The 21,311-nt window shown below is 64.3% G+C and overlaps 1 protein-coding gene across 3 annotated transcripts in view; it reads left to right on the plus strand.

Moving 5' to 3' along the window:
• The window catches only part of AFAP1 (actin filament associated protein 1), a 46,774-nt gene that overhangs the window by 22,556 nt on the left and 2,907 nt on the right, over positions 1-21,311 (plus strand). Inside the window, exons 6-17 of one of the 3 annotated variants that reach the window (XM_055139722.1) lie at positions 719-898; positions 5,858-5,953; positions 6,428-6,509; positions 8,028-8,177; positions 10,749-10,960; positions 12,838-12,983; positions 15,268-15,385; positions 17,305-17,568; positions 18,929-19,043; positions 20,176-20,349; positions 20,443-20,633; positions 21,000-21,167. In XM_055139722.1, coding sequence (XP_054995697.1) covers positions 719-898; positions 5,858-5,953; positions 6,428-6,509; positions 8,028-8,177; positions 10,749-10,960; positions 12,838-12,983; positions 15,268-15,385; positions 17,305-17,568; positions 18,929-19,043; positions 20,176-20,349; positions 20,443-20,633; positions 21,000-21,167 — 1,896 coding nt within the window. The remainder of the gene's footprint in view (positions 1-718; positions 899-5,857; positions 5,954-6,427; positions 6,510-8,027; positions 8,178-10,748; positions 10,961-12,837; positions 12,984-15,267; positions 15,386-17,304; positions 17,569-18,928; positions 19,044-20,175; positions 20,350-20,442; positions 20,634-20,999; positions 21,168-21,311) is intronic. The other 2 variants (XM_055139723.1, XM_055139725.1) reach the window with 2 other exon arrangements.

Here is a 21,311-nt window from a genome sequence, read left to right on the forward strand (position 1 = left end):
AGGCGGTGCAGGAAGTACAGGCGGTGCAGGGAGTTTAGGAGGTACAGGTGTGCAGGAAATACAGGAGGTGCAGGCGGTGCAGGAGGTACAAGTGGTGCAGGAGGTACAGGCGGTGCAGGAAGTACAGGAGGTGCAGGCGGTGCAGGAGGTGCAGGCGGTGCAGGAAGTACAGGAGGTGCAGGCGGTGCAGGAAGTACAGGCGGTGCAGGGAGTTTAGGAGGTACAGGCGTGCAGGAAGTACAGGAGGTGCAGGGAGTACTGGAAGTACAGGCGGTGCAGGAAGTACAGGAGGTGCAGGCGGTGCAGGGAGTACAGGAGGTGCAGGCGGTGCAGGGAGTACAGGAGGTGCAGGCGGTGCAGGAAGTACAGGAGGTGCAGGTGGTACAGGGAGTGCAGGAAGTACAGGTGGTGCAGGTGGTATGGATGGTGCAGGTGGTGCAGGAGGTCCAGGCGGAGCTTTGGTCCAGGCGGTGCAAGTTATACAGAATGTCTAGGTTGCAGAGGTGGTACAGGTGGCCCTGGGGGTCAGATGGCATAGATGGTGCTGGCAGTACAGGTGGTGCCAGTGACCAGTGACACAGACCTGCTGGGGTACGCAGACAGTTCCCCCTCCCGTCACCCACCAGGGGCCCCCTGACACCCCATTCTCCTCAGGCCTTGGTTGGTCAGTGCTTCTGCCATTCCCTGGTCCCCGTTTGATTTTCCGGGTTCCCTGCAGTGTTACAAGAGCTCCAAGGACCAGCAGCCGCAGATGGAGCTGCCGCTGCAGGGCTGCACCATCACGTACACGCCGAAAGACAGCAAGAAGAAGCAGCACGAGCTCAAGATCACGCAGCCGGGCGCAGACCCACTGGTGCTGGCCGTGCAGAGCCAGGAGCAGGCGGAGCGGTGGCTGCGGGTGAGTTGCCGCAGAGCACCCCTGGTACCCGCTTGCTTCCCCGGGAGCCCCGGGCGGCTGCCGGACGTTTTGGTTCCTGTTTCTCTATTAGTCTGGATGTGCTTCCTGTGCCCCTGCACCCCGACGTGTGCCGAGGGAGGGACCCCAGCGGCCTCAGTGTGCAGTGGTCACTTGCTGACGCCGGGAGTGTCTGTTCGCAGTCGCGTCTCTGAGATTGCAGTTCCTCCCCGACTGGGCTGAAGTGTTTTCCTCCCTTTGCTATGCCCAGCCTCTCCCATCCTTCCCCGTGTGCCCGCCTTTCTGCTCTCGACTGGGCGGTCGTGTTCTTCTCGCTGTCGCCGCCCAAACAGCGCCTTTGTTCATATTCATTCACTTCTGAATGTTGATCATAGATTTTTTTCAATTCTGTGGTTTTTAGTTGCTGCTTTAAGTTTTTTCTTGCCAGTGGTGCTCAGGGCTGACTCCTGGCTCTGTGCTCAGGGATGGTGTGTGGTATCCGGGATGGAAACCGAGCCGCCCATGTGCAGGCTGAGTGCCGAAACGCTGCACTCCCTGTCTGGCCACTGGAAGCCCCAGCTCTTGGTTGCCCTCTGGGGTGCGTGTCCTCGGGCAGGACCCCTGGGCTTCTCAGGTTGGGGCCCGATGCTGGTGCTTGTCCCAACATCCCTGCTCGCCAGCACCTGGTGCGCCTGCGGCTGGGCCCTGCGTGGCCGACTCATGGTTACCACTGTGCGGGCATAGGCCTGATTTTATTTCAGACCTTTCTGCCACCTGGGGAGAGAAGCCTCAGCTATACCCTGCCCTCTGACCTCCCAGCCCCTCCCGGATTCTGCATGCAAAGTCCCCACCAACAGTGTGCGTGTGCGCGCACACACACACACACACACACACACACACACACACCACACACACACACACACACACACCCCACACTACACACACACACACACACACACACACACACACACACACACACACACACAGCACTGTCCCTCAGGCGCCCCAGTGCAGGAAGCCCTAGAGGACCACCCTCCTCTTCCCAGCACCGTGCCCTGCTGCCTGGCACTTGGGGGTGCCTCTGGGCAGCTCTGGGGCACCCCTGAACTCAGGGCACGGCGGCTGTGAGCTCCTGGTTCCTGGGCTCTGTGCTGCCCTGGCACTCGGGGACATTAGACCAGGACAGGAGGGAGCTGTGCACGGGGGGCTGTGCCCACTTGCCTCGGAGCTCGGCAGCCTCCTCCACCCGGCTGGGAGCAAGCCCTGCCCTCCGTTTGTCTCCTCAAACGCAAACAATCCACAAAGGCGCGCCTTTGGGGGTCAGGGCGCTCCCACACCCCGCAGTGCTCAGGGGTCACTCCTGGTGGTGCTCAGGGACCATATGAGATGCCGGGGATCGAACCCGGGTCGGCCACATGCTCCGGCCCTGCCGTGCCAGCTGTTATTCATCTCCTGGTTTCCCTGTGGGACTGACCTGTTCTTCCAGTGTGGGGTGCCTGAGGCCTCTCCCCGTGCCTCCGCTACTGTCCCGGCTCCCTCTCTTCCCGAAACCCCTCCGCGGGGCACTTGGCAGTGGTGGGTGGCGTTGGCCTTGTGGCTATGTGTGTTTTCTGGGCGACAGGTGGAGTGGGGTGACTGTCACCCAGGCTGGCTTCCTCGGCCCTGGCGTCTCTCACTGCAGCCTTGGGCGGCGCTGACTCTCGCGGCCCTCAGGGGGCCGCCTCGCAGGGCGACTGGAGCCACTGCTGAGGGGAGTTGATGCCCAGAAGCTGCCCCCCAGCCGGCACCCCCGGGCAGCGCGGCCCCAGTGGGGCTCTGCACCTCTCCGAGGCGCCGGGCTGCTCTCCCCGCGTCGGCGTGTGGACTGGGCCGGCCCCCTCAGCCCAGCGCGCTGCCCGCCGCGCGGTTTCCCGCTCCCTCTCCTGTCCTGGACACAGCTTACGGTCTCAAACTCGGGGGTGGGGTGGGGTGGAGTGGGGGTTTCCACATTTACTCTGGCATCGTAATTAGGAATCGCATTCTCTATGGCAGGGCACAACTGCTGAGGGCTTGTACCCGCATGGACGGCCCTGCGGGGCCCTCATGGCCACGGTGCAAGAGGGATGTGAGGGTCTGGGGGCCGCAGCTCGCCCACGGGGCCCAGCTCCACGCCGGGAAGGGGGAGGAGTGAGGGGCGCCTGGGTCAGGGGCGGTACACGTGCCACAAGGACTGCGTGAGGGTGTGCTCTGCAGCGTGCGACAGACTCACGCTGCTCTGAAACGGGCTCCAACAGGGCCCCTGACCAGCTGACACATGTCCTCAGCAGTGACATTCTCAGGGCCTTCCCAAAGGCCTTGCCCACTGGCGCCCTCTGCCTGTGGGCAATGTGTGCATGTTTGTGTGCCAATGTGCTTTGCATATGCATGCTTATGTGTCTGGAGGTGTGCATGTGTGTGCACATGTATGCACACGTTACTGCGTGTGTGTGTGTTGGAGTGTGTGCTCTGTGCGGTGTGTACAGATGCGGACACTGCGCCGTGCAGGTCGCCTAGAAGACGAGGGTCAGGATCTGCGGGAAAAAGGCGGCGTGTTCTTGAGAGTTTGGGCAGAGACTGCGGCCAGAGCTTAAGTGAAAAGCAAACAAAAGCACCGCAGGACACAGAGCAATTTGTTTTTTGAAGGTTTTGGCAACCCTGGTCTTGGGCCCGGTTCTCATTAAATGCATATTGGCCAACTCCTCCGAGGAAGTGGGGCCGGAGATGGAGGGTTCCGATGGCCGGGCCGTCCCAGCGGGGCACAGCTGGCACCCTGGACAGGGACAGTACCTCCTCGAGCTGGGGCTCACCTGATTTGGGGAGCGGGAGGGCGTGTGGTGTCCCTGCCCTGGGGGCCTTGGGGGCCATCTGCTGGGGACCCCGCAGAAGTCGAAGCTCCCGTCCTGCTCTCACCTGGCTGCGGGCCGCCCAGGACGCGTGGATGGGCTGGAGCTGAAGGGTCTCCCCTCACTCCAGCGACGCCTTTGCTGCCTGATGTTCTCCAGCTCTGCAGTGCATAGCACTGTGGGGGCTCGGGGCTCCTCCCCTCCTGCTCTGCACCCTTTCGGGAAGACCCTTTGGGCCACCGCCCACCCCACTTCCCCACTGCCCCCTGTGGTTGAGTCCCAGTCCAGGGACTGGCCTTGGTCTGTTGGTGCCTTTTGCTTTAGTTGTTTCTGCTCCACAGGCATGAAAGCAGCCTGTGTAACTGCCCTCCTGCCTACCTGTCACTCCCAGCTTCCCCCAGATGCCTCCATGGCTCCTCCATCCTTTTCACAGCAGCATAGTATTCCACGGGCTACATGGACCCCAGCTTCCTCACTGTTCCCTGGTCCTGGACCTTAGGGCAGGGTCTGTGTCTGTGCTCTGAGGATGAGGTTGCTGGAATGTGAGGTGCAGACCCTCTTCCCAGTGGGGGCCCTTGGCCTACAGCTCAGTGCCCAGGAGTAGATCTCGGGTCAGGGAATTTCCTCCTTATTCTTTAAAGGACCCTCCCCACCCGCCATATGCTCCCCAGTGCTAGCCCCCTTTGCCTGTCCACCACCCCCTGGTGTTCAGATGGGTCACTCTCTGGGCTGCTGCTCTTCTACTAGGGGGCTGGGTGCCCCAAGAGCACGACTGTCTCATCTGCCTCTTACCTTGGCACTGTGGCACTGCAGTGGTCTCCACCAGCACCCCCAGCACCCCTGTCCCTTCCTTTGTTCACAAGGGTTCCCCCCCCGCACCCCGTCTCTCCCGGCCCCAGCAGCGGGTCTGCTCTGAGGCCTCACCAGGGCTGGTCCCCCTGCTCCTCCCACTCCCTCTCGGGGTGTTGTTCCCGGGCCCCCCAGCCTCCCGGGCCCGGCACCCTCTGTCCGGCCCCTCCAGAGGCGGTACCTGTATGTGGGCCGGGCACTGCTCCTCCCGGGCCTTTGCTGAGGCAGGGCCACGACCTGCGGGCTGAGGCATGAGAGGCGGTTTTTTTTTTTTTATTAGTTTATTTTTAATTAGAGAATCATCGTGAGGGTACAGTTACAGATCCATACATCTTTATGCTCATGCTTCCCCCATACAAAGTTCAATAACCCATCCCTTCACCAGTGCCCATTCTCCACCACCCGTAAACCCAACATCCCTCCCCCCCTCCCCAGACCCGTCTCCCCCTACCCCACCCTGCCACTATGGCAGGGAATTCCCTTTTGTTCTCTCTCTCTGATTAGGTGTTGTGGTTTGCAATAGAGGTGTTGAGTGGCCATTGTGTTCAGTCTCTAGTCTGTATTCCGCCCACCTCACCCTTCCCCCACATGACCTCCAACCACATTTTACTTGGTGGTCCCTTCCCTGAGTTACCCAGAATGAGCGACCAGGAGAGGCGGTTTGTTGTCTCAGCGAAGGCCCAGGGACCCCCGGAGCTGACTGCCTGCCTGGAGCTCCCGGCCTGTCCCCAGACGCACAGCTTCCCCAGGCCGGGGCACCCTGCCCTCAGCCCTCCTCACAGTGACCTCTCTGGCCCTTAGCTGGTGGCCCCGCCGCCCCCAGCAGACTCTAGCTCTGTCAGCCTCAGCCACGAAATCCTGTTCTGGCTCTCCCTGCAGGCCTCCTGGCCGGTGGCCGCAGTGGCCTCCTGCGTCTGAGCCCTCTGGGTGGATGCGGAGTGGATTCCAGCAGCAGTGGGTCAGGGCAGCCCCTCTGGGTTTCCGAGCTGACGTCAGTGGGGGTTTGTGTAGGTGCGGGTGAGGGAGTGCGTGGGGCAGTGGGGCAGTGAGGGAGGGAGTGAGTACGAGTATGCGGGAACGCGTGAGGAAATGGAGCAGAGAGGAGTGAGGGAGCACCTGAGTGCTGAGGGGATGCGTGAGTGAGGTAACAGACCAGTGACTGGACGCTTGAAGCTGGCCTCTGGGCACTGAGTGGGTACTGAGGAGCCTGTTCCGGTTCCCGTCGCCGTCAGCACTGTCTGTCCTTCTGCAGGTGATCAGGGAGGTGTACAGCGGCTGTGGCGGGCCCGCGGACCCCGAGGGGCCTCCCCTGTGCAGCTCCCCGGTGCACAAGGCAGAACTGGAGAAGGTGAGGCCAGAGTGCGCCCCCGGGGGCTGGAGCCCCTGGCATGAGCCAGGCCAGCGCGCAGGGTCCCTGGGAGCTGACTTCCCGTAGCTGTGTCCTGCCTGCCCGAGGAGGAGCCAGGCGTGGGCGGGATGGTGGGCGGCGAGCGGAGCTCTGGGCTCCCGGAGCAGCAGTGCCCGGCCCCTCTGGCCCGGACACTCGAGGGACAGAGCCCCGCTCCGAACCCACAGCTTCCGCCCGTCAGATCCAAGCACAGAACTGCCTGGAGCCCAGCCCTGCTGCATCTGCCCAGGCCGTCGTGGCCCAGTGCCCCCCGCGTGGGGGCGTGGTGGGCAGTGGGGCCCGCGCTCCGGGTCCCGTGTCTGGCTGCAGGCCGGGCTGCCGGGGCCTGATACTTGGACAGCTCCAGTGATGGTGGCGGGGCCGCCCCTCTTGGTGGGTCGAGAGTGACGCTCCCTGGGCCCTGTGTCCCCGCAGAAGCTGTCCTCCGAGAGGCCCAGCTCAGACGGGGAGGGCGCGGTGGAGAATGGACTGGCCCTGTGCAACGGGAAGGAGCAAGGTGAGAGGCTGCCGCGGGCAGGGGTGCTGGCCTCAGCCCTCCAGAGTGGGCTGCTGACAGGGGCGAGGTGACTTTGCTTTTAAGTGACGGCTGATGTGGCTCCCCTGGTCCTTCCTGGCGCTGCTTCATCCCGAGCAGGTGGGCCGGCCTCTTGGAGGAGGAGGAGGCGCCTGATCCCGCCCCACATGCACTGAGGTGTCCCTAACCCCCATCCAGCCTCACTGGCCAGAGGCTTCGTGGACAGAGACCCCCATACACGGGTTTTCTCAGGTTCTGGGCTGGGGTGGGGGTGGGCTGAGGGCCCTGCTGCTCTTGACCCAGGAACCTGGGACAGAGGTCCCGAGTGCCGGGGAGGATCCTGCCGAGGGGCGTGCCGGCTTTTGTCCTGCACGTAGCCCACCTGTTGGGTCTCTGCACCACGTGGTCCCCCAGGCACACCAGGAGTGACCCAGAGAACAGAGCAGGAGTAGTCCGAGCACAGCTGGGTGTCCCCCACCCCCAGGGAAGGAGGAGGAGGAAAAACATTCCAGAGGGGAGGGGCACCCCGGAAGGTCAGGGAGTCACACCACACCCAGGGTCACGCTGTGAAGCATCCCACTGGTTACCCTGGTTTGACGGGCTCTTCTCGAGTGGCCTGGGGGGGCCCCGGGGCTTTCCGGTCAGGCTGGGCCCTGGCAGTGACGGGCAGGGACAAGTGGGGGCCGTGTCCAGCCTCAGCCTTGGTTGCGGCAATTCTGGTGGAAGCAGCTCCTCTCTGGGGCCCAGCCTTCTCCCGGGGCTGCCCTGCTTCCCGCGTCCCCAGACAGCCCAGCCTTGGCACTTAGGGTCTGGCAGAAGGGTAGGCCACACGGTGCCCTCGAGAGAGGCTTTGCCAGGCTCCCTGCCTGCTTCCCAGCACTCACGGCCGAGTACCGCGGGGACTGGCGCCGCCTGGGCCCGTCCTGTGCGGCTCCTGGGAGGCACCACCTGCTCGCCCAGCTGCAGTTCAACCTGGGCAGCCACCGTCCAGCCCACTTCGCCCTGGAGCCGAGTGTGGCGTCTGTGATGTCGGGGGTGGGGCAGAAAACGCTGAGAGCCAACTTGGCTCCTGTGCCTGTTGCTCAGCCCGACCATCCTGTGCCTTGTCTCCGCACTGTGCCACCTGCCCCCCCCCGCCCTCTGAGAGGCCTCTGGCCACTCCCTCTTCTCACCTCAGTCCCTCTGACCTCCTGTGTGTGAGCCCGGGTGTGCATCTGTGTGTGTGCACATGTGTGTGCCGTTGCACATGTGTCTGGTACGTATATGCATACACTGATACCATGTGTGCTTATGTTCACATGTATGTGAGTGGTAATGGGCAAGCATGCACATACGTGTGTGTGTGTGCAGGCACCTGTGTGCTCCTGCCATGCCCAGCGCTTCCCTCCCCGACTGCCCAGTGCCCACCCAGCTCCGTGGGCAGACTCGGGAGAGGGCTGTTGGCTGCCTTGGCCGGCCGCGCTTGCTGACGCCTGCCTGTCTGTCCTCACCTCGCGACAGTCAAGAGGAAGAAGAGCTCCAAGTCCGAGGCCAAGGGGACAGCATCGAAGGTGGCCGGGAAGAAGATCACCAAGATCATGGGGCTGGGGAAGAAGAAGCCGTGGACAGACGAGCAGACGTCCTCCGCCGAGGAGGACGTGCCCACCTGCGGTAAGGCTGCTGTGCCCAGCAGACAGGCGTCCCGCCGGGAGGGCAGCATGCGGGCGGGCACAGGCCCTGACCCTCACCGTGACAGGTCACACTCGGACCTTCCCCGTGAGGCCATTTTGCTTTTCTGAAACTCCAAGGCTCAGTCTGGAAGCGCAGGTGCCTGGGAGGGAGGGACGCGCCCGCATCCCCCCCCCCCACACACACGCACCTTGCTCTGGCTCTTTGGGCCACCGCAGTGGTGCTCAGAGCTGACTCCTGGCTCTGCACTCGGGCCGGCCCTGGCGCGCACCCTCCCCGCTGTGCTGTCATTCCCCCGTTTTGTTCCTGGCCTTGGGCAGTGGCTCTTGGAGGCAGCACCCGGGGTGTCCTGTGTCGTGACCAGAATGCCTGACTCGGAACCTGAGGTACCCCACTTCTCTCCTCCCTTCCCCCCATGCCCCAGGACATTGACAGTGTGCCTGTGTGGCTGTCAGGCCCCTGGACACGTGATCTGGGGCTGCGTGTGCAGGACCAGGGTGCCCCCCCACACCCCCTCTCCCAGGGCCTTCCGCGGAGCGGATTCCAGCCCAGAGCTGCCCCGCTGGGCAGGGTCCCCTCACACGACACTCGCCTGTCCTGTCGGGCAGCCTTCTGCTGCCCTTCCTGAAGGACACGTGCAGGGACGCTGGCCACCATGGCGGCACTGCCAGTGCTGAGAGCAGAGCTCCCGGGGCCCACCCTCCCAGGGGAGCCCCGGACCATCAGCCCCCCAGTTCTTTCCTTAGAATTGCTGCAGAAATCATCTTACACCCCTCAACTGATAGTGTGCAGCGAGAAAGCCGGCTGGCAGGGGTGGAGCACAGGACCCAGAACCAAAGGCAAGCAGGACCCAGAACCAAACAAAGGCAGGACCCAGAACCAGCGTCAGAATCCACAACCACAGGGCTCTGCTCCTGCCCCTGGCAGAGGCTCCGCGGGGGTGGGGTGGGGGCAGGGGGTCCTGGCGCCACCTGGTGGTTGGCGAGAGCAGCGTGGCTCCTTCCCCTTGGCCTGACCTTCCCTGCATCCACCGGAGCCCCACCCAGAAGATGGGAATTTTGAGGCCGAGCTGTCCCTGTTGGGTGACCCCGTCAGGCCCCCACCTACACACTTCCTCCCCTTGCTGGTCCCCAGGCGCTTGGCGGGATTCACACCCCACCACGGGCCCCAGCAAGTGCGGGTCCACCGCTCTGGCACCCTGGGGCTGCTCAGCGCTCCAGGCAGGGCAGAGAACCTGGTGCCGGGCCAGAGAGACAGCACGGCCGCTGGGGCTCTCGCCTGGCACGTGTCTGGCCCGGGCCTGGTCCCTAGCAGCACACGGGGCCCTTCAGGCAGCGCTGGGAGTGGGCCCGGCTGCAGAGCCAGCCAGCCCCGGCCACCCTGGGAGCCCAACCAGAGAGGAAGAGGAAGAACAGGTGCGAGGGTCGGCCTGTTCTCAGTGCAGGCCAGGTGTCACTGGGTGGGCGGGGGGGCGCTGAGTCTCAGGCACCCCCGGCCCTCTGCTGGCCACCTGGAGCCACTTGCCGCCAGTGCCTCCCCCCACCTGAGCGCATTGCCAGCCACGCCAGCCACACCCCTGCAGGCCTGGTTGTGCCAGGGCAGGGGCTGCTGTGGGCTCCTGTGCGGCTTGCCTGGTGGCATCAGCCTGTGGCCAAGGAGAACAGTTCCCGTGTGTGTCTGGCCTGCAGAGAACAGCCCTGGGCTGGGGGCGGCCTCACACGGTGCCTGGGACGGCCAGCCGCACGGGGTCCCGACAGACAGCCAGGTCCCCTGCTGGCTGCCAGTGCTGCCCCCGCACCGGCTCTGAGCCTCACGCGCTGTTCCCAGAGCATCTCAGCACCGGTCAGAGGGAATGCGCGGTCCAGACCGGAGGGGTGACAGAGGCCACAGCTGGGCCCCGCCATGCCACATCTCTCTCCAGGCCCAGTTGCCCTTCCTGGAAAGGCGCCGGCTCTGGGCTTGAGCCCCGCCTCTGGGGCTCTGCTGTGTGTTTCTGCCTGTGGAGCCCCTTGCCGTGGCTGCCACGTTATAAGACTTGAAACATGACAGGAGCCGGGGCCGCTTCCCATGGCATCTGGGAATGGCCTCGGGCAGGGGCTGCTCCTGAGCACTGTGCGTATGCACGTGACTACACACGATCTGAAACAGAAGCCGTGCAGGGGTGTGAGGCATGTGCCCCATGTGCTGTGTGTGTGATACATGTTCCATGTGCCGAGTGAGGTGTTTACGTGCCATGTGAAGTGTTTACATGCCATGTGAGCTGTGTTTTATGTACTGTTGAGGTGTGTTCTATGTACTGTGTGTGAGGCATGTTCCATGTGCCGTGGAGGTGTGTACCATGTGTGTGAGTTGCATTCTCTGTGCCTGTGTGAGAGGTTACTCCACATGCCAAGTGGGTTCCACATGTGTGTGGACATGTGCCCCGGTTCTGCATTCTACACGCTCCCTTCCCGCAAGCAGCTCTTGCACTAAGCCCAGCACTTTTGGGGTGACCCCCAGGAGCCCCCCGACCCCTGTGCCCCACCGGGGCTCACGTGGCCGCCGTCCCCACAGGCTACCTCAACGTGCTGACCAGTAACCGCTGGCGGGAGCGCTGGTGTCGTGTCCGGGACAAGCAGCTGTTCCTGCACAAGGACCGTACCGACCTCAAGACCCACCTGGCGTCCATCCCGCTGCGGGGCTGCGAGGTGATCCCGGGCCTGGACTCCAAACACCCCCTCACCTTCCGGCTGCTGCGCAACGGCCAGGAGGTGGCAGTGCTGGAGGTCAGTGGGGCGGGCGGGACCTGCGGGCGGGGCCGGGGAGCGGTGGGGGCCGAGGGGAACAGGACCCGTTTTGGACAAATGACTTCTGGGTGGCACCTGAGGCCGCCTTCCGCGGAGCCCGGGGTTCAGAGGTGCCCCGAGAGCTGGGCTGCGCCAGGAGCGCCACAGCCAGCCGAGGTTTCCGTGCCAGCTCCGCCTCGGGCTCTGGCTGCCCGACCCTTCCTCTCGGGCCCTGTTGGTCAGGGCCGTGTGGGAAGCTCCTTGGTGCACATGTGGGTCGTCAGTGGGGAAACTGCCCGAGAGCTGAACAGCGTAGGTGTGCGTGTCCGTTGTGTGTGTGCAGATGGGCACACACGGCCTTTGCCCCAGCAGGGTTGTGCCGTGGACGCGAGCCAGGTCGGTGGCCAGGCAAGGTGGTGTCACATGGGTCTGGGACTCTGACTTCGAATGACAGACTTGTGGGCCTCGCACAAGAGCCTGATACCCCCTGTGCCCATGTCCCCTAAACATTAGCAAGCAACCACGTCGGACTTTGGCACATTCTCTGAGTAGATTTTCGAAACTTTGATGGATGGGTGGGGTTCATTCCCAGGTAGTGCAGCGTAAGTGCGTTGCCATGGCTGCAGGAAATGACGGTCCGTACACACGGTACCCAGTGCTGAGGCCTCAGCAAGATGCCGGGTAATTCCGCAGCCGGGGGCTTCCATCCTGCTGCGGCCTCCCCCCCCTGCATCTGTAAAGAGTTTCTGTGAACTAGTGGGACTGCCTGTGGTGTGGGACTGCATTCTTTCACTGGGCGTGGGGGCGGCTCTGTGGTGTGGGCAGGGGTGGTGTCATCTCCAAGAGTGTGGAAAGTTCCATCGAGCAGAGCAGTCTCGGCGTGTGGAAGGATCCCAGTGGAGGAGAACATTCTCCCCGGAGTGTGCGGGAGGTTTGTGGTGTGGGCCTGCACTCTGTGTGTGAAAGCATGGGAGCAGGACTAGAAGGGCCTTGACAGTGACCTGGTATATGTACACGGCCCGTGTACAGTATGTTACCTCCCCTTCGTGGTTTCTGCTGCCTGATTGGTTACGCCCTATGAGTTCATCCATTTGGAACAAAGATTCTTTTCATATATGCAGATTTTAGTGTGGGGTGTTTGTGGGCCTGCCAGGCAGACCACAGTGCCCAGTAATGTACATGCAAGATGAGTCATCTGCTCTCACGGGGACCATTTAGATCACACATGCAAGTTAGGTGTGAAATATGATCCCTCAAGGTCTGGGGCTCCATCCGCTTCCTGGTGTTTTTGCTCTCTTCCTCCTCAACATGGCGTTTGGCCATCTCTCAGGGAGTGTGTGGAAGGTTCTGTGTGTAGGGAACATTCTCTGGGAGTGTGTGGAAGGCTCTGTGTAGATCATTTTCTCAGGGAGTGTGTGGAAGGTTCTATGTGTGTGAGGAACATTCTCTCAGGGATTGTGGAAGGTTCTGTGTGCATGGGGAATATTCTCTCAGACGGTGTGTGGAAGGTTCTCTGTAGAACCTTCTCTCAGAGTGTGTGGAGGGTTCTATGGATAGGGGAACGTTCTCTCCGGGAGTCTAGGAGTTTCTCTGTGTGGGAAACATTCTCTCAGGGAGTGTGTGGAGGTTCTATGGGGTGAGATTCTTTCACGGAGTGGTGACAGGCTCTGCGGGGACTGAGTGGCGTGGCCGCATCTCAGCTGGTGGTGAGGTGCTTGCCTTCCTCACTACGCTGTTTCTCTTCTCTTCCCACTTGCTGTTGCCAGGGGCTGTGGCTTCTTTTTCTTTTCCTGTCAGTCTTCCTGCGCTCTGCAGTCGCTAGTGGTGGACCTGAACTTCTCCCTGCTAACTAACTGTCTCCTTCTCCCCGTGGCCAGGCTGCCTCTTCTGAGGACATGGGCCGGTGGATCGGCATTCTGCTGGCCGAGACAGGCTCTTCCACCGACCCTGGGGCCCTGCACTACGACTACATCGACGTGGAGCTGTCTGCGAATGTCATCCAGACAGCCAAGCAGACCTTCTGGTAAGGCCAGGCAGGGCTGGGCGATGCTCGGAGGGTTCTGCCTTCCGCAGCTTTCAACTTCTGGGAATATTTTGCTGGGAGTGGGATAAGCAACTTGGGCCTGGTTTTGTCAACGAAAGTCAGACCAAGAGTTCGTTGTCAAATATTTGTACGTTTCCCTTTGGAAGAGGGATGACAAAAAGTCCCTGTATAAGGCACGATTCTAGAAATAATTAGCACAAGAATTATGTTATAAAGAGGGACCGGAGTGTGGTGTAGTGGTTAGGGGGGACGCTTGCCTTGAATGTGGCTGACCCAGATTCGATCCCCAGCATCATACCTAGTTCCCCGAACTCCTCAAGGAGTGCTCCCTGAGTGCAGTCTGGAGTAAGCCCTGAATGCCACCAGTGTGCACCCCCCAGCACACGCGCGCTCGGGCACACACACACACACACACACACACACACGCACACACACACACACGCACACACACACGTGTTACATAATGTGGCCTGCCAGTAGTGCTGGGCACCCCTGACTGCCCAGAGATCATCTGGTGCTGAGTCCTGTTGTGGTTAGTGAGTGAAGAAATGTCCACCTGGGGCTGGAGAGATGGTACCGTGCAGAAGACCCTGGTTCCACCCCGTCACTGCATAGGGTCCCTCAGACACTGCCAGGAGTGATTCCTAAGCACAGCTGAGGAGGGAGGGAAGGATGGATAGTGTACCAGGTAGGGCGTTTGCCTTGCACACGGCAACCCGGGTTCGATCCCGAGTTTTTCATATGGGCCCCCAAGCACCTCCAGGACTAAAGACTGAGTACAGAGCCAGCAGTAACCCCTAACATCGCTGGGTCTGCCCCAAAAACAGTATGGAGGAAAGAAGGGAGGAATGAGGGAGAGAGAGAAGGAAAGGAAGGGAGGGAAGGAAGGAGAGAAGGAAGGAGGAAAGGAGGCAAGGAGGCAGGCAGGCTGACGAGCTCCCCTGCGGTTTCTTTCAAACGCGGTAGATCCCGGGAGCGGTAGACGCCAGTAGCACAGCCGGGGCGTCCTCCTTCCGGAGTAAGGCCAAGACTCGCCTGGGTTCAGGGGTTTCCAGGGACTGGTGTGCTCCCTGCTCCCCGTGTTCTGGGTAGAGGCCACCCAGCTCTTCTGGAAGCAGCAGGGGAGACCTCACAGGCAAGTGCTCTGGGCTGTCACTGTTAACTCGGCCACCAGCAGCCACCAGACCCCAACCCCGTGGTCCTGCTTTGTGACCGGAGGTGCCTGTCTGGGTACCGCAACCTCCCGGGCAGAAAGCAGAGGTGAGGTGCTGGCCAGAGCCAGGCTCTCTCGCCGCTTGCTGATTGGAGCCTGCTGTGCCACTCAGCCTGGCAGAGGCCGGCGTGCTGTGCGGGGGAGGGGGGGCGGAGACCCCAGATCCCTCTACCACGCTGGGGACAGCCTGAGGGAGGAAGATGATACAGGTGTTTGCATTGACGTTGGCTTTGCACGAGCCGCCGCCTTCCCCCGTGCCCATCACAGGTGTGAAGGGGCTCGCAGGCTTCCCGGCAGGGGGTGCAGAGGTCCTGGGGTGCTGTGGCCCCCGGGAAGCAGCACACGTGGCTCCCACGGAGCCCTGAGCGGATGGCGTGGGTCGGCCTCATGCAGCGTGCGGTGACCTCCCCCAGCTGACAAGCCCCCGCTTTGTCCACTGCGCCACAGCCGCGCGCCGCTGTCCTGCTCGTCCGCAGGGCCCTGTAGGGGCTGGCACGGCGCCCGCCCCGCGGTCCTGAGGCTTTCTGGGAACGCGGCAAACCTGCTCGTGAGCTCGGCCAACAGCCCACGCGCTTGCTGGTGGGGAGTGGCTGTGAGTGGGCGGGTTGGAAGCTAGCAGACACCCCCAGCCTCGGGGTCTCTCAGCACCGCCCTGGCGTCTCCAGCTGGCACCGGCGGCTGACGCCGCTCTCCCGGGAAAGGCTGCGTGTCTGGCCCCCGGAGAGCCCGTGGCTGTGGGCCCGTGGCTCCCCCTCCTCGGGGTGCGGCTGCTGAGGGGCTCTGTAGTGCCCAGGGGGTGGGAAGAGGCCACTGGGCAGGGGGATGGCAGCCTCGCTTGGACCCCACAGGGCCCAGGCAGGGGGGCGACCTTGGGGCAGCCCCCCCGCCACCCGGGTGCTCACGCATCACCTCTCGGCAGGGCGGGGCTTCCTGTCTGCGTCCTCCGGTGGGACGCCCTGCTTCTGCCAGCACCCCGGCCTCCGTAGCCCCGCGCTGGTCAGAGACAGCCTGACCTGTGCTTTCCGGCTTGTGACGTGTCCCTCCTTCCAGCTTCATGAACAGGCGTGGCCTGTCCGCCAACCCCTACCTGAGTGGCTCCTCCAACGGCTATGCCCACCCCAGCGGCTCTGGGCTGCACTACGACGATGTCCCCTGCGTGAATGGCACGGTGAGTGCCCCTGTAGCCCGCCAGCCTGCAGGGCAGGAGAGGGAACATTCCGGAAGGTGCACCCCCACCCTAGGTGCTAGACTGCGCGTGCCTGATGCCGTCCTGTCCTGTCGTCTCTCCTGGGGCCGACCTGGGCGTCCCTGACTTACAGGGGGCCAGGAAGTGACGACCCAGCGCAGTGCTGCAGCCCCTCGCTCCCCCGTGCCCGGCGGAGGCCCCCTCAGTGCTGGCTCAGCAGCCGACACTGGGCCGTGCCTGTGGGGAGGACACCGTGTCCCGGGCACCACATGGCACCCCCAGGGGACCGAGCTTCCCTGGACCCCAGATTAGAGCCCAGTATCCTGACCACCCCCACACCGGGGGGCTAGGGGACGGCACTGGATCGAGGACAAGCGTTTGTGACCCAGGGGTCAGGTCCTGGCCGGGTCGGCTGCAGCGGGCACAGCTGACCTCAGCACTCACTTCCCCGGGGCTCCCTGCGGACCCCTGGCCCAGCCCTCCCAGCTCTGCCGCGGGGGCTCCGTGGGGCCTGTAGGCGCTTGGGTGGAACCTGGTTTCCCTCCCCCGGGCCGGGTCTCATCCACTGTCCCTTCGCCCCAGCCTCGGTGCCCTTCCCGGCACCCCCTACCTCTGCCTGTGAGGCCTGCAGACATCTGCGTGGCTGGTCCCCCATGCTGGGAAGCGGCCTCTGGACTCTGCAGGCCTCCTCCCTCCTCCGTGGACACGAGTGTCCAGGGCTGCTGACCAGTACCCGTCCTCAGCCCTGTCCTGCCACGCTCCCTTCCTGGCTGTGCTCCACCGGCAGTGACTGTGTTGGGGGGAGGGGGTCTCCGGGTGTTCGCTGGCAGCTGGGGGCCTGGGCTTCGCTCCCATGCTCCCGGGTGTCAGGCAGTTCCCGTGTCCCTGTGGCCCATTCCCTCCTGACGGCCAGGCTTCCAGACCCCTCCTCACGCTGGTACCCCTCATGCCCGAAGGGGCATCACTGAGAGTGACACGTTCCTCCCCCAAATCCAGAAGCTTCCCTGGCATTTCCGCTGTCCGTGTGCCTTCCTCGTGGGTATTTTAGGACAGGCGGGTCAAGTCTAGACGGTCTAATGGCCAGGACAAGCCCCAGGCAGCTGGTCATTATGCCGCCACTGGCCCCCACAGCTTCCGTTCCTTGAGATAAGTGGAAGGTGGGTCCCTGCACCATAAACATAGACACGGGGACTGGCGGCTGGCCTGGGCCTCTGCCTGGCTCAGGGGCCGGGGACAGAAAGGACAGCCTGAGGGTTGCGGCGGCACGTGGCCCCTGCACGGGGCTGTGGGCAGTGGCAGGGGCACCGGGGGCCTGCACAGCGTCTTGCCCGGCCTTTCCTCTTAAAAGATGCCCCCTGGGTGGTGCTCGTGGGGCTGGGACGCGCCCAGGGCCTGTTTCCTGCTGCAACTCCACGTGTCTCTTAACGGTTTGGTTCCAGCATGTTCTACAGGTGCACCGAGCATGGAACTAGGGTGTGGATTGTCACCCCTGCCGGCGAAGCCACTGAGTGTGGGTGGGGACATGGCCACAGCCAGGGGCCTGCGGCTCTGAGGCCGCGAGCACTTGCAGCTGAGTCTGGCTTCCAGCTCCCGAGGGTCTCTGCATGTGTGTCTCTGCGCGTGTGTGTGCAGATCTGTATGTTGTGCGAGTCCGTGTGTCTGCACGTGTGCGTGTGCATATGTGCCTGTGTGTGTGTCTATGTGCCTGTGTGTGTGTCTATGTGCCTGTGTGTGTGTTTGCGTGTGTGCGCGTGCGTGTGCGTGCGTGTGTGTGTGTGTGTGTGTGTGTGTGTGTGTGTGTGGTACTGTGCATGCCTGGGCACTGGGGCCAGCGCACGGAACTGCTAACTGCTCTGCTTCTGCGGCCGCGGCACTAACCCCCCCGGCTGTGTGTGTTGCAGTGGGACCCGGACGACGGCTTTGCTGCTGCGCGAGGCAGAGGCCCGGGAGAAGAGGTGCTTTATGATAACGCAGGCCTGTACGATAACTTGCCGTCTCCGAAAATCTTTGCACGCTACCCACCTGCTGACAGAAAGGCTGCTAGGTCACCTCCTGACAAACTGCCCTGTAACCATTACAAGCGGCCCGCCTGCGGCCCGCCCTGCTCCCAGTCTCTCACTAACACCTCTTCCGTGGGGAGGGCGTCTCTCGGGCCCAACTCCCAGGTACCGCACCCCATCCCCACGGTTCTAGAATGATCCCTAGTTTGCAGTGCCACCAAGCGCCCGGCTAGTGTAGAGCCGACCTGGGTTTCGGTCGTCCTGAGATGTGCCTTCCCCGTGCGCCCCGCACAGCTCCTGGGTGTCCCTCGGCCCGTCTGGGCTCCGTGGCCTCCCGAGTCGAGTCCGTGAAGCCACAGGCCTCCCCTGCTGGTGGCCCCCACCACTCTGAGAAGGGGCCCAGCTGTGGCCGCCTGGGCCAAAGAGGGTGGCTGTGGGGTCTCTGCCCAGAGCTGGCTTCTTTGTGGGGCTCACACAGGCCCCCTCAGGCAGGCTCCGTGGCCCTGAGGAGCAGTCAGCCGGGCCCCCTCAGCCTTGTCTGTCCCCAGGGTTGCCCAGAGACCCGTGTGTCACATTGCTCAGCACACAGCAGGAGAGCCGAGGCATGGGGGTGCCGGACTCCCAGGCCTGCCTGCGGAGGCCTGCAGGGCTCACCACTTGGCTTCCCTCCCCGCCCGGCCCCCGACTTTGCCCTGGCGTGGGCGTCTCGGGACAGGGCGTCCGAGCGAAGGAAGGAAGCCTGGCTAGGGCCTGGGGCTGTCCAGGACTGTGGTGACCTTAGCAGACGCACCTGGCAGGTCACTCCTGAGCTCCCGCTCCCTGGCCGGTGTCGATACCACCAGCTCCTCCCGCATGAGCTGTATCCCTGTTGTGGCCGGGCTCCGGCACCGCCTGCAGGCGCCCGTGGCCGTGGCGGGCTTGCCCGCGCTGCCCGTGCCTGCGCAGAGTCATGTTCCCTGCATGTTGCCCACGTGTCCCCTGGGTGCTGGGGCTGGGGCGCCGCCAGTGGGGAGAGCCCAAGGCTTCTGCTCTCACGTGAGCACACAAAGCTCCACACAAGGCCCGTGCCCGGGCCGCACCCTCCGTGGGAGCGGGTGGGGAACCGCACAGGGGCTCCCTTTGGGCGCCCTGCGTGGTGCAGCGGCTACATATGTGCCGCTTAAAACTGTCAGTGCTGGCACGGGCCACCAGTGGCTCACACCAGTCACAGCAGCGGCCCTGAAGCAGAACTGGCAGCTGCCCACCCGCAGGCGCTCGGGCCGGGCGACGGGGCCCTGTCCCGCTCCCACAGAGCCGCTAGAGCCCGGGCGGTGCTGAGCCCCCAGAATCAGGAGGCGCCCACCCGCTCGCGGCCCGCGGCCTTGGGCTGGCACTGCCGGAGAGACCCTCTCACACCGCACTCTCCGCAGCGCCCAGAAGCTTCCGGCCCGCCAGCCCAGGCCCGGGCCTAGAGATCGCTGGAGCACTGACGCAGGACGCGCAGCCCGTCTTGGCCCTTGATTCCGCTCTGTGTTTGTGTCCACAGCTGAAGGGGAAAAAGCCCCCCCTGGCCTCCAACGGGGTCGCGGGCAGAGGGAAGGCTCTGAGCGGGCAGCCGAGGAAGGTGGACGCGGCCGCCGGAGTGAAGCGCAGCGCCTCAAGTGAGTGGGGCCCGCGGCCTGTGCCCCCCCCACGCGGGGTCCCCGTCTGTCGGGAGGTCGCTGGTGCGTCAGTGCCGGGGTGAAGTCGGCCTCTGTCCCCCTCGCTGCAGTGGCCGTGGGTGGGAAGACCTGGGGCTCCACAGCAGCCGGGGCGGCCTGCGGCTCTGCTGGTCTTACAGGGACACAAATCAGAGTCCCCGGACTGTCCTTCTGGAAGTGCCCCCGGTGGCACTTGAGGCCACTTCCCAGCACTCGTCCCACCCCTGTGGCCACAGGCGCCCCCCCTGAGACTCTGGTCTCAGTGACCACACCTCCCCATCTGTCGTCCACTCCAGGGCATCTGGGCCCCCCGAGTCTGGGCGGGGGGAACAGACCCCCTGGCCACTCTGCCTTAGTCTGTGACAAAGCCCCAAAGCCCTTTCCAGGCAGCATGGCCCCGCCCAGCAGTGCCTGCATCCCCCGCCCCCGCGCCTGTCGGTCCGGGCCTTGGTGGTCCTGCTCGTGGCTGTGAGGCCTGGGTGGGCTTCATGGCGTTCCTTGTGGGCAGAGACGTGGCGTTGTCCTGGAGAAGGCGCTGGTCAGAGCGTCTGTCTGGACAGGCCCTTTTCCTCTGGGTGAATGGTTGGTGCCGCGTTCCTGGGGTGACCCGGGTCAGGCCAGCATGGCTGCTCTGTGTCGCCCGCATTTCCTGGGGCTGGACAAAAGCCTCTCGAGTCTGTCACGACCCTGCTCTGGCCCCTGCCCTCACTCTGACCGACGGGGAGACGGTTCCCGCGAAACTTCACAAGCTCTGACAGGACACGAGCCGGGCCATGCCCTCTGAGCCGGATGGCGTGGCCCCCCATGCTGCACCCTTTCCAAAGGCCCGGGGTGCCGCCCCTCCTGGGGGCCCGAGCAGCCATCCTGTTTGCTAGAGGCAGGTGGGCTGTGCCTTACTGGGCAGGCGCATCGTGGCAGACAGTGGCGGTGGCTGTGTGGGTGCACTGGCCAGTGGCCATGGCCCCTGTGGTGAGGGGCTTGGTGGTGCCCCTGCCTAGGCCCCAGACTCAGCACTATGGCCCCACGCTCGTGCCTGCCCCGGGGGGTGCGGTCAGTGGGTCCATGCCGCCCTCTCCCTGCGCTTGCCTTTGAGATGCTGACCAGTACAAGTACGGCAAGAACCGCGTGGAGGCCGACGCCAAGCGGCTGCAGGGCAGAGAGGAGGAGCTGCTGCAGCGGAAGGAGGCACTGCGCAACCGGCTGGCACAGCTGCGCAAGGAGCGCAAGGACCTGCGCGCGGCCATCGGCGCCAACGCGGGCGCCAGCGGTGCGCGGGCCCCACCCTCGGCGGGCAGCGGGAGGCCATGCATGGCCCTCGGGGGGGGGCGGGGGCCCGAGCTGAGCCCCGTGTCTGTCGCAGGCCGGAGGACGCAGCAGGCACTGGAGGAGAAGCTGCGGCGGCTGGAGGAGGAGTGTAAGCAGCAGGAGGCCGAGCGCGTCAGCCTGGAGCTCGAGCTCACCCAGGTCCAGGAGAGCCTGCGCAAGGCGCTGGCTGGTGGCGTCACGCTGGGGCTGGCCATCGAGCCGCGCTCGGGGACGTCCAGCCCTCAGGTAGGCCCGGCTGCTTCCGGGGCTGTGCCTGCACTGGCCGCACGCAGGGGTGGAGACGGGCTCGGCCGACCACCCCCCTGCTCCCTCAGCGCCTGGGCGGAGGGGGCGGCTGGGAGAGCCCGAGGCCTCGCGTGCTGGGAAGAGCTGCGGTGTCCTGCGTGCAGCACCCAGCACCCCCCCGCCACCGACACACGTGCTCCCCCCGGAGCCCAGAGCCCACCCGGGCACCCCCAGCCCCAGCTCTGTATCAGGGTCTCAGCTGGCCCTAGACGCAGGGGTGTGGGGGGAGACACAGGGCACCAGTGTGGGGTCCGGGCCCCGAGTGACCCCTTTCCTGAAGCCCACCCTGCTTTCCCTGGTCCCCAGTCCCCAGTGGCTCGGCACCGGACGCTGGAGAACTCGCCGCTGTCCAGCTGCGAGACGAGCGACGCCGAGGGCCCGGTGCCCGCCAACAGCGCCTCGGGCCTGAGGAAGGGCCCGCCGGGCGCCCTCGGCAGCCCCCCGTGCCGCGGCCACGTGCTGCGCAAGGCCAAGGTGAGTGCCACGTGCTGCCGCCGGCGTGGCACAGCAGCGTGGCCCAGTGTGCCATGCGCGTCTGACCTGGAGCTGCTGGGTGCTGGGTTTGAGCGCAGGGTGGGGGCGGGCGGGCCTGGTGCTGGCTGGGCCAGGGGCTCCGGG

Source organism: Sorex araneus, chromosome 5 (assembly GCF_027595985.1).
Source record: "Sorex araneus isolate mSorAra2 chromosome 5, mSorAra2.pri, whole genome shotgun sequence".
NCBI lineage: Eukaryota > Metazoa > Chordata > Mammalia > Eulipotyphla > Soricidae > Sorex > Sorex araneus.